Source organism: Arvicanthis niloticus, chromosome 5, assembly GCF_011762505.2.
Source record: "Arvicanthis niloticus isolate mArvNil1 chromosome 5, mArvNil1.pat.X, whole genome shotgun sequence".
In the NCBI taxonomy this organism is placed as follows: Eukaryota; Metazoa; Chordata; class Mammalia; order Rodentia; family Muridae; genus Arvicanthis; species Arvicanthis niloticus.
In genome coordinates this window covers 45,462,881-45,475,484 of record NC_047662.1, presented here as the reverse complement: position 1 = coordinate 45,475,484, position 12,604 = coordinate 45,462,881, and the positions used below count along the sequence as shown (strand labels likewise).

The window sequence follows — 12,604 nt, the reverse complement described above, 5'->3', positions numbered from 1 at the left end:
AGCGCTCACACCTCTATTGCTCTCCTCTGGCCTCCAGGACTCAGAGGACAAATGTCTGTTGTGTAAAGTTACCATGTTAGTAGAAATGTATTATTATTGACTTGGGAGACTAATACATATCAAGAGTCACCTTGGCTCTTTATCTGTACGCTATCTAGCAGTTCTTCCAGATGATTCTCATCAGAGGACAAATGCTGCCTAGAAAACTCCATGCAGCTTCAGTGTATCTGTGTCATGGTGACTATTTTCCTGTGTCACAACGCAGACACTTCCATTAGCCACATTTCATGATGTCTTATAAACAAAAACAAGAGAGGCAGACAAGCCTCACTGCCACCCAGGTAACATGAGGTTTCCACACACCTATATTTAGACCTAGTTTCTCCCCCAAGCCCTAGATTTATAGTCACCACTGTTTATTTACTATTTATACACAAATCAGATTGGCAATACCCTGAGATGCTCCTAGGTGACTTACCTTTTTATCCTGACATGGAAAACACTCTGTCCATTCTGACCAGTTGCTCAACTGACAGGCAACTGCTTCTGGGGTCACAGCTCGGGTGGCCCGCCTAAAAGGAGATATAAGACTCTGCATCAATTTTAAGATACAAAACTAAAGCAAAAGAGAAACTTGTACACACTTTCCTGCTGGTTAAAGCATGCTTTGTCAAAATTAAACAAAGAATATGTATCATACTCCCATTAAAGGTTGATATAGTAGTAGAGGGTTTGAATAAACTAAGGCAGGCAGTTTACAAGGACAGGCTAGCCCCATCATGACTGGAGCTGAACACATTCCTTTCCCCGCAAAGCAATTGGTCTCTCTGCCCTAGCAATGCATCCTGGAACTAGAAATGAGCCAAACATGTTTTAGTTGTAGACACAGTCAGGCAAACTGTGTTCTTAGAATGGATTTTTAGGGGATTATGCATGACTGCATGATTAAAGCTGTGAGATGCAAGACCCATGTCTGCACACAAGGCCCAAATTTCTCTCTGTCAATCAATAGTTATGAGAGTAGAAGCCACCAAACCCTGCCTCTAGCAAACTGCCTTCTTGAACTTGTAAAAGGAAACCATGAGAAGTAACTTGGGGCTCTCAAGCAATCATGCTGAGCCTGCTGCTCCCATGCAAGGTACCAGCATCATACTTATAAACAAACTCCATCACTACATTGCTAGTTGTGTGCACTTCCGTTCTTTGAACAAGATGCCAAGAGCCTGAGATACAGCCAGTCCAGACAACAAGCACCATCAACATGATTCCTTTACTTCTTTATCAATGTCAAATAGCTCAATTGATTATTATTTTAGAGTATGATCCCTCAGGGTGACTAAAAAAAAAAATTTCATGAGCCAAAGGAGAAACTTCAGTGGTTAGACACAAATTGAGGCCAGGGTCTGGCTTCAAAGACTTACGGTATTTAATATCTCTAAGCTATTGTCTCATTGGTAAGACTACATTAAAAACTACATAGCATTACCCAAATTAATTACTGAAAGTACATAAAAATATTTATAAAATGTTTGCTAAAAGTTGCCTTTAAGTACTGTGTGCTACGATAGTACCTAGATCATTTCATTTCATCTTTATAATCATCCTAGGAAGTAAATACCATGTCTCTATTTTATTTCACAAGAGACAGAATTTATGGTTATATCTTACATTGAACTTCTTGGCCCCTCAAACTATAAAAACAAAAACATTTGGCCTTAAAGTCACGGAGCCTGGCTGAGGATGCAGTTTGCTGGTAAGAACGTTTGCCTCTCACGTTCAACCACTAGCACTCAGGAAAGGCCACCAGCTCCAGGAACTGGTGATAGATTCCTGTACCAACTAAAATGAGTGGTGGCTTTGATTTACAACTCAATTGATGGCTCTTCCTCCAATCAACTATCATGCTGGTACACTGTGAGTTCTTAGTGCCCCTTCCCGTTTCCCATAGAATCTGCTCATACCTGCGCTGAACCCACTGCCCCTGCTCCTGCCCAGCTACAGCTTGTGGCTTAATGATTCCCACTGGGTTCATCTTGACACCAAATCTTCTGCATTTTCAGTAAGAAGCCCATTATTGTCACTTTTCTTTATAACCAGACTTTATTCCATGGAGGTCACTCTGAACCCTCCCCTAAGTATATTTCCCATATCGTGCCTACCCAGAGAACCCAGTTGCTGTCCACATGCTCAGCTCATAGGTATCTCTCAGTATCATCATAGCTAGCAGTGCTGGAAGGAGAAGTTTTCTGGTGACCGTACAATTTTGCTGATTTTTAAATGTATCTTCTCAATGTTTAGTTAGCATGCTTACAATATTGGTGAAATTCTTGTCTCCACCAGAGTCGAAATCATTGGAATTCAGGTCCTGTCTCTAATGCTACTGAATGCCTTCTGTCATGGATAGATCCATGGTAGATATTCAGAAAGTACTGAAATGGAAAAAAAAAAAAAAAAAAAAAGGAGGCAAGGTGGGTAGAGGGATGGAGGGAGGACGCAGAGAGGGAGGGAGGAGGGAGAAGGGCATAGAGGGCAGGAAAAAAATGGAGCCAATTTCTGGGTAATGGACAGTGACATTTTTAAGAGATTTGTTTGAACCTAATTCCTAGTTAGAACTAAATTAAATAATTTTGACATCTAGAAATGCTGACAGCTCAAAGTTTGAGCTATGAGTCCCCCCCTTTTTTTTTTCTGATATACTCTCCTAAAATGAAACAATGTTTTGAAGAAACATGGAGACAATTTACAGGCCAAAGATTTGGAAGTTGAAGAGGGCTTGCATTAGCCATGCACCTCACTGTAGAACTGTCAAGATAATGTCACTGTAAGTCCCCAGCCTGAGCTGTGATGTCACAATGTGTGGAAACAGTAAAGCCAGGCAGAGATGAAAACAGGAGCCCAGACAGCAGTGCCACACTGCTGTAGCTTCCAAAGCTTATGACATGATGTCTAGACAGAGGCACACAGTAATGCTATCACAGAGGCCAGACACTGAAGGAACACCAGGACCGCCATTAAATCACCTCCAGCCAACATGAACAATACTCTCTCATCGTTTTAATAAATTTTTAAGTGTAGTTCACTTTTGATGATTATACAAGCAGTGTAGTCACATTAAAGAAAGTATAATGACAATTATAAAAATATTATTTCAAATCTTACCACCATTAATATTTTATTATATTTCTCTCCATTCTATTTTCATAACATAGTTGAGGGCATACTGAATATCATGTTGTATATCTTGATGGTTTTTGCACTTAATACAGAGGAAATATAAAGTATTTATGACTGCATATTGCTTTACTACCCACAATAATAGATACTTGAGCCCCGTGTTTTTCTGAATTGCAGGTTAGTCTGACGATATGTCCTGCAGAATGGAGTGGATGATTTTAAAGTTTGTGGCACATATTGCCAAATACCTTTCCCAGGGAGCTGTATCCATTTTTAAATGAGGTAATGCTTATGGTTTGGTGTGGTTCATGCCTCAAAGTTTTCCTATGGTGGAGACTGAGTCCCCAGCAATGTACTGTTGAGAGGATGGACTATCTATGTGGTAGGATCTACTGGACAGTGTTATATCATGGAACACTATCAGTATGAAGTGATTACTGGTGGTCTCTCCGTGGCTGGTCCTGTGAAAGTGGGTTGTTATGCAAGTGGTGGCCTAGCCATTCATTCTCCAGCCTCTTACTTTCTGCTTTACCGTGTATTCTCTTCTACAATATGTTTCTACCATGGTGCCATCTGCCATGTTGTGGCTGAGCCAGAGGCCATCACCAGAGCCAAGACATGCCAGCAGTATACTCTCAAACCTCCAGAACTGCAAGTGAAATAACCCTCTTCATTAAGTGCCCAGCCACATGTCTTTGGCTACGACAATGCAAACTGAATCAGTGACAGTTAAGGAGGTTCCAAGAATTCTGTGGCCCACAAAATCTTGGCAAATAGTTTCAATGTATCTCCCAGCTAGCAAGAACCTGCACCATCAGTAAGCAGCTTAATGTGGAGTACCAGAACTCAGGAGTGCATGAGTCTAGTCTGGCTTTGCTTCTAATTTGCTTGCTATTACTAGCAAGTTAATCTGAATGACTTAGTTTTCCTCATCTATTGAAGTGGCAAAGTCAAATAGTTTTGCTGCACATCTCCCCAAAGTTAATTCTCCAGTGTACCAGTTTTTAAACTATGTATTAGGGTGGGGTGCAGGGAAAAGAAAAGTTCCACTGTCTAATTCTTTGGAATAAACTGCCTGCAATGTGCCATCCATGTACATTTTAAATGCCTTACAGTGTCTGGGGTTCTGTACCTTACTTTGCTCATCCCATTATTTCCCCCAATTATTTTGAACTCAGATCAATTTTTTTTACACATCTGTAAGACTATTGAACACAATTGAAGAAACACTGAAATAACAGAAGTTTAGAGTCCCATCAACCACACATCTGACCCCAGGTTTTGCCAATCACAACTGAAAACAGAGAGAGCAGCTCAGTGAACTTCTGAATGTGGACTGAGATTATGTATGGAATCCTGTCCAGCAGCCTAGGACACATGCCAGTGTCTTCTGTCCTCTCAGCTTAACCATGTACAAACCTCTCCTGCCCTGTACAGGGCTGTGGACCACTGAGATACTGTGTGTGTGTGTGTGTGTGTGTGTGTGTGTGTGTGTGTGTGTGTGTGTGTGTCTGTGTGTGCATATGTGTGTATGCACACATGTGTGTGTATGTGCATGTGTATCTGTGTGTATACATATGTGTGTGTATGTGTGTATACGTGTACATAAGTATGTGCTTGTGTGCCTGGGTGTGGGGGGTTGAGTGTGGGTGTGTACATGCAAAAGCCAGAGTCAGTATTAGATATCTTCCTGAATTGCTCTGCACCTACGTTTTTAGTTCAAGGTCTCTCATTGAACCTGGCACTCATTGATTGTCTAGACTGGCTGCCCAGCACGACCCAGGGATCCACCCATTTCTACCTCTGGCACAAGGATTGCAGATTTTCACCTGAAGTGCTGGGGATCCAAACTCAGATCCTCCTGCTGTGTGGCAGGCACTTCTCTATCTGAGCCATGTCCTCAGCTCTCACCTACTTTTAAAACAGGTTGGTACGTTAAACAAAACTATGAAAATCCAGTTGAATGTACAGCTGGAAAGTCAAATGCTTGACCCATGAATGTAGTTACCTCAGCAACTTAAAAAAACAAACTGATTAATTAGTTACTTACTTATCCTAGAATAGTAGGTCAGAAAGTCTATCTGATCATTACAAGGGAGCCATCCTAATACACAGGCTCAGCTTATAGTCAAAGCTTAAAGTCAAAGTCACTAATGATATAATCTTGAGCTAATCCATTCCATTACATAGGAATTACATTGTGAGATGAAGATGTTTTAAACATGGCTTTGAAACTGATCCAGCACCAGCACCAGCACCCCCTCATTGCTAAAACCACTAGAGAGGTTTCCAACTTCATCTGACTCTCTGTGTCAGCCACGACTTCCTCTGGAAGCTTCCTTCTCCCGACCTCCTCAATACAATCTCTACTTGCTCTCTCACTCAATGGCCAGTCCTTCGGGCATCTCTAAGAATGGAAATTCTTCAGGACAAAGCCTTGTCTCTCTTTTCTGCCCTTGCTTTCCTTATTCTGGAGGAACTGAGATTTGTGCCGCCAGCATCAGCTGCCATCCATGCAAATGCTTTCTAAGTTTCGAGCTCTACCATAGACTGACCTCTGCTCTCCCTCTCTGTTACCATGCTCCCTCACTTCACATCCCACTCCTTAGCCCAGTACGGAGAATATAATGATTCTAAGTTGAACCTCTTCATTTTAACATTTAGCCTTCTTTCTCAATTTAACCCCATAATTAGTGGAACCACCAACACATCCAAGTTCTTAGACTGGATTCCTGGCAGTGGCCTTTAATTCCCTTTAATTCCTTCTCTCAGCTTCTCAGCCAATTCTTTGGAAATTTCTGTCAACTTTGCCATTAAGATGCATCTCATGTGTCCCCTGTTCTACCCACTTCAGTACCCACCATGCTAATGTAGGATTCCATAACGTCACCAGATCCTTTTATGGCCTTGGGGGGGGGGCATAAAATTTTATCTTTCTCATTTTTTAATTTTCTGTATAACAAACACAAGAGTACTTTTGAATGAGAAACCATACAATATTTCTTATTTATAAGATTTATTTTACTAGACATAAAATCGAACGCCCCTCACCATTGTGTCCATGACTCTGTGACACAGCCTCTTCCCACCATTTTGACATTTATCTATGGCACAATTCTCTGCACTCCTGCCTACTTCCTTCAGTCCATGTTCATCACAAACTACTTCCCACGGCAGGAGCATAGCACCTGCTGATCTCTCCACATCACACGCTTCACCCAGCTTCTCCCAAGCTTCATATCTCAGTGTAGATCCGTCCTCTACAGAGAATGTCACCCAACCCATTTATCTTTAGATCTCTTTCTCTCTGCCAATGCATTCTGTTGATTCCTTCACAGAAGTCTTCACAATTTTAGATGAAACTTTGTGTTTACACGTTTGCTGTCTGAGTCCATGACTTGCTTTTCTATTGCTGTGCTAAGACACCATGACCCAGGCAACTCATAGAAGAAAGAGTTTATTGGGCTCACAGTTTCAATGGGTGAGCCATGACCATAATGGCAAAGGCATGGAACATAGCAGGAGACAGGCAGGCATAGTGCTGGAGCCTACGTTAAGCTCAGTACTTAACATCATGATCTACAGACATGATGCAGAGATGGAGAAAGCAAATGGGAATGGTGTGGGCTTTGAAAATCTCCATCAGTCACACAGCTCTTCCAACAAGGCCATACCTTCTAATATTTCCCAAGCAGTCTACCAACATGGGACCAAGTATTCAAATACAGGAGCCTAGGAGAACACATTCAAATCACCATAGCCTGTAAGTTACAGGAGGATCGGGATATCATTTGCTTATTTTACCACCTAGCAACTACTATATCTAGGATATTTACTTATTAAAGAACAAATGAACAATACAAACAAGTGTCTGCAAGTCACACAGAATTCCACACACACTTTTAGTTCTAAGCATGTACCAGGCTAGCTTTTCTGCATAATTCATGCCAGTGCTATTGGATGCCTCACTTAGAGTTAGTTACTCTGAATATCAATCTCTATATTACTGTGACTCACTTTTGAGTCACAGCCACCCAATTGCATATGCTAATTAGAAGACCATATTAATCCCAGTTATCTTGATGACTGCTGAGAACATTCACATGGCTCTGGCCCAGACACTTGGGCAAACACACTTTGATACCCATAACAGCAATAATATAAAAGAAGAAGCATGATTGACACTTCCTTGGCATCTATGACATGAGGGGTCTATTAAGGAAGTGATGATTCCACTGGATGCTTAGGGGAGGCCTGTGTTTCCTCTGGGATTGAGGTCTTCATTTATGTTTCTCCAGTCCCCCTGACAAATTCTAGTTTTTATCAGTATAAATGATAGGATGGGCCGGGTTGTGGTGGCGCACGCCTTTAATCCCAGCGCTTGGGAGGCAGAGTCAGGTGGATTTCTGAGTTCGAGGCCAGCCTGGTCTACAGAGTGAGTTCCAGGACAGACAGGGCTATGCAGAGAAACCCTGTCTCGAAAAACCAAAAAAAAAAAAAAAAAAAAAAAAGATAGGATGGAACTCTTTGAGTTATCTTAACTCCAAGTTAAACCTATGACTTGCTTATCAAAGCAAGGGCTTATTTTTTGAAGAGGCAATTTGTTTTATTTTCTTGATGTGAGAGACTGGTGATCATTCTGGTGATAAGGTCGGTCCAGAGGCTAGAAGTCTGCTTGTGCTACCTCACATCTCTATGGAGTGAGTCAAATTGCTCTGTTCTTCTCTGGTCTTCAATTCGAAGAATAATACAAAAACAAGTTGAGAAAGATGCAGTGACAATTAAATTCACCAAAATTCATGAAATGCCTGGTGAGAAATCTTGTTGCCAAAAGTCCCCCTCTCTCCCTGGCACTAAATTTTTCTCTGTAACATGAGTTGATTAAACTAAATGTTAAGCCTTGTGTAATTCCATCATTTTCAGAACAAGAACTTAAAAAATTCATCGACAAAAATGCATTATGATAAATGTGAAAGAAAGTTTTACAGATGAAATAACAATATTAGAAGTGATATACTATTATTTGGTCATAGGCTGTGGTAAGGTTGTATTATATATTATAAATCTTACTGAGAAACAACAAAAATAAAGTAGACTAGTTACTCTATTTATTTAAAATTTTAAGATGCTAAATTTAAGAGATGATCTCAGAAAGAGAAAAATATGGAAGTAAGCTGTAGGACAAATAAGAAATAGGAAGATGATAAACTCAAAGCCACCCTCTACCAATAATTACATTCAATGTAAATAGACTAATTATTATGACTAAAAGACAGAGACTGGAGCTGGAGTGGTAGCTCATTGAAACAGAGCCTGTCTGTATATGTAATACCCCAAGTTCAATACAAAACCACCAAAATAAAATAAAGTGATGATGATGATGATGAAGGATAATCAACTGACTCCTTTTAGAAAGACAAAAATCATAGTTGGATTAAATAAATAAAGCAAAGCCATCTTTTTCTACATGATGATATATTTTAAAAATATGGTCATACAAATTAAAATACATTATTAGATAGTCATTTGCATCGCAAACACAAGCAATAAGCAAACAAGAATGATGATATTACCATTAAATAAAATAAACTACAAATTAAACATAATCATCTAAGATAACAAAAGCATTTCCCAATGCTGAAAGGGGTGGTCATCAACACGGTGATGTAAGGCGGCCCATCTTAATTGTCTGTGGTACTAGGTTCAGGATCACTGAAGAGATTGCTGAAGCCCCTCCTCTGGGTATGTCTATGAAAATCTTTCCAGGAAGCACAAGTGAGGAGAGAAGGCCAAATCAAGAATGTGTGTGAAACTATCCTTTGGGCTGAGGGCCCTGACAGAATTAAACGTATAAAGTAAAGAAACCAGACAAGAGCAGACATTCACATCTCAGCATCCCCTCTGCCATGTAGTGAACCATTCTATTTCCACTCCATCACATAGACCCTGCTGTGATGTACTGAAATGCCCCCCCCACTCCATCTGTGAGTGCGCACACACTCACGCATGCATGGATGTGTTTAATGACAGCTCCGAAAGACACATACTGATGGAATTGAAAAAGAGATAGGCAAACCCACAAGAACAGTTGAATATTGCCCCCCTCTCTTAGTGATAGAAGAAAGAGCTAAACATTTAAGCCACAGGCTGTCTAACTGGACCTGATTGATTTAGATGTGTACTGAACAACATGGGATATCCACTAGCGCTACATTCTTAGCCAGAAATGAGGTTTCAATAAATTGAAAGAATTTCCAATTTTAAATAAGCCTTATAAATAATACATACCAAAAATTATTACTTGTATAAAACATAAAACATGTACTAAAAAAAAAAAATCACTGATTTTGCCACTAATTAGAACAGCCTTCCATGGCTTTAAGATTTTATACTTATACAACCCTATTTCTATCAAGATATATAAAAAACAAATGTTAATCATAAGCTTACAAAGCAAATGTGTACCATTAACCACTTGCATGCACATGTGCAGGCAACACACACACACACACACACACACACACACACACACACACATCTTCCATAGTAAAGCTCTTGTGGAATTTTATTGGGGGAAAAACCAAGTGCTGTTGCTAAAAATACAACCAAAAGTTGAAGCCTCTAATTGATCTGGATAAATCTAGAAGACCCATGCCAATTGGCACATTATAAATTTCTTCTTTCTGATTGCTGTCAACCATCCAAACAAATGGAAATACCCACAGTAGCAACCATCCCAGTACCATCCCTAGAGCAGCTCTTGGTGAATGCTCACTAAGTGGAAGCATTGGTCCATTGTTCTAGGAATTTGCAGGCATTTAATTTCTGCGCTTATCTTCTTCCCGTTTCACAAGTGAGGGAGTAAAATGAAGCCCTAAATAGTTATGTAATTTGCTCAAGATCAAATAACTATTAATAGTGAGTGCCAGCACCGGGATTTGAACCCAGGAGAATGATTTTGTCCTGTAACTTTCTATTTTGAAAACCAACGTCAGGTGCACTGGCAGCGAGCACCATGATTTCTCCCTCAGCACTTTGTAAAGCACTGAATTGGATCTTTCTGCCTTAACGGGAAATTTGCCTCTTCACTGAACTGTCTTGTCTGATAAGTCCATCAGACATCAAGACACCGTTCGTTTTCAGAAAGGGTTATGGTGATAAGCTTTTATAATCGAGAGTATCTCAGCTGAGATTTTCTTCACCACCAACCTCCTGCCTGTGTCTTCTAATTATTATTAGCAAAGAATTTTATGATGTCCCAAAACTGTATTTGTTTTAAATACAAGCTACAGATTACCTGCTTGTAAAACATGTTTCCCCTTCTGAACTATTACTTAAAGGGAATCTCTCATACGGTAGCATTTAATCCATTAGTTCTCAGCCTTCCGAATGCTGTGCCCCTTACGTTGTGGTGGCCCTCACTGAAAAAAATAATTTTTGTTTCTACTTCATAATTGTAATTTTGCTTCAGTTATAAATCATAATGTTAATCTCTGACATGCAGGATATCTAATATGCATCCCCTGTGAACGGGTCATTTAACCCCTGTAAAGGGGTCAGGACCCACAGGGTGAGAACCACTGATTTAAGCAATAATGATTCAAAATTAAATCAACTAATAAGAATTTGAATAAAATAACCCTATTTTAAACCTCCAATGTTTGAAAGGTAGAGAGTGCTTAAAGGCTGTCCCAAAGGTTAGATTAAGTTCTACTTAAGTACAGTAAAATATTCAATAGTGAGATATAAATATATGAAGCCAGGTTGGAAATTTCAGGAAAACAGAATAGGCAAAATGCAAGACATGAGAAAATGTTACCTCTGCTCTTTCCTCAAAGCAAAGGTTTAAAATGACATGACCACATCTCTCTCTAGTGTCTTGCTCTCACCCACAAAAATATTTACACATATTATCTAAATATATCCCCCCCCCCACCAGTATAAGGTGGGATTTTCTTTTTATCATTTTCTCTTATAGGGATTAGCTGTCTCTCGTTACTTGAGAAAAATGCTACTTGGAAATTTTAACTCCAGGATTTTATTACATCTGCATCAGCTGTTGTAGAAGAGGTATTATGAGTCCCTGTCTACAGAGAGGAAAACTGAGAGATCAGAGAGATCAAACAACATGGTCTGGATTACCCCACTGCTGAGCGATAATTGGTAACTGGCTGATCACATTATTACTAACTGGTTTTTCCTCTGCTCCACTCCTCCACTGGATTAATCACAATATGAAAAGAGGTTATCTTCTATGCCAACACAGCCCACTGCCAACATCACCATGACTTAGATCCCCAGCAGAGGACCCCAGTCTTCTGAGGACCCAAAGACCACTTACTGGTTCACCTTCTCTTGTGCAGTTACCCCAGAGTGCCATGCCATCAAAGATAAGCCAAAGAAAGCAACTGCAAACATGTCATCCAGATGTCACCATCTAGCATCTATGTAAAAGAAGAGAGTAGTCTACTTTAGAAGCCATAGATATCTCCAGGCTGGAACCCAAAACGTCTACTGGATGTTTAAAATGGCCAGAAGTCCCTCAGTTCCCATTCAATGTGATTAACTAGTAACCAAGGTATTGATTGGCCAAACACCTTCAAAATGACCCCAAGCCCTTTAGCCCTTTTTGAAAATGTCCACGTGGCTAAGGAAAGGTGATATTTAACTAAAATCAGTTTCACGAAGAGTTTTGTTTCCAGAGAGACACAGGTGCTGTTGCTGGAATCCCAGTGTTTTCTAGTGGCTCCTGGAGCTTCCAAAGTCAGACAAATCTGTTGTTAAAGACAGCAGCAAAACATACGGCTCATTTGGTACAAAAGCTTAGATGCAGGCATCTGGGAAGGTGCAGGGATGCTAACAGTTACATAGAAGTTCTGCCATAGACCACCAAACATCTGGAGCCTGAGAATGCAACTGATTCACTGGACTTTCTACTTTCAATACAAACACTGAGTATCATTAAGAACCAGCCTATTTATGTCTCAAGGGGACCAGATGTCTTAAATATACATCTTCAGAAACTCTCTCTGGAATTATTATGCCAATCATAGCCAACACATCTGCACTGAAGATGCCATACCTGGATACAATCCCCCACTCTTCAGGACATAAAGTAAATTAAGTAAATAGAGGTGGACAGAAAATAGGTGAGCAAATAGCCAAAAGCCATTAAATACTACCATGTGATAGGGACTTCATATGTCTCTTTGTATTTAATCTTCAATCAAGAAATCTGCCACGTGAAAGTTACTAAGCCCATATTGCCACGGATGAAGTGAGAGCTCAAATCAGTGAACTATCTCAAGGATGTACAGCTGCCTTCTATGTTTGGAGAGGCGTGGCTTTGCCTGATAGGATTAGCCAGTTGCGTCATTACTGATCTCAATGGGGAAACACACTTCTGATTCATATGTGGAAACTTCAAAAA

At 40.2% G+C, this 12,604-nt stretch overlaps 1 protein-coding gene across 1 annotated transcript in view; it reads right to left on the bottom strand.

Moving 5' to 3' along the window:
- C8a (complement C8 alpha chain) overlaps positions 1–11,705 on the bottom strand; it is a 57,959-nt gene extending 46,254 nt beyond the window's left edge. The window contains exons 1-2 of the mRNA XM_034503884.2: positions 11,516–11,705; positions 479–572 (exon numbers count right to left, since the gene is read on the bottom strand). Coding sequence (XP_034359775.1) covers positions 479–572; positions 11,516–11,592 — 171 coding nt within the window. The 5' untranslated portion in view covers positions 11,593–11,705. The remainder of the gene's footprint in view (positions 1–478; positions 573–11,515) is intronic.
- Positions 11,706–12,604: the final 899 nt, after the last annotated feature.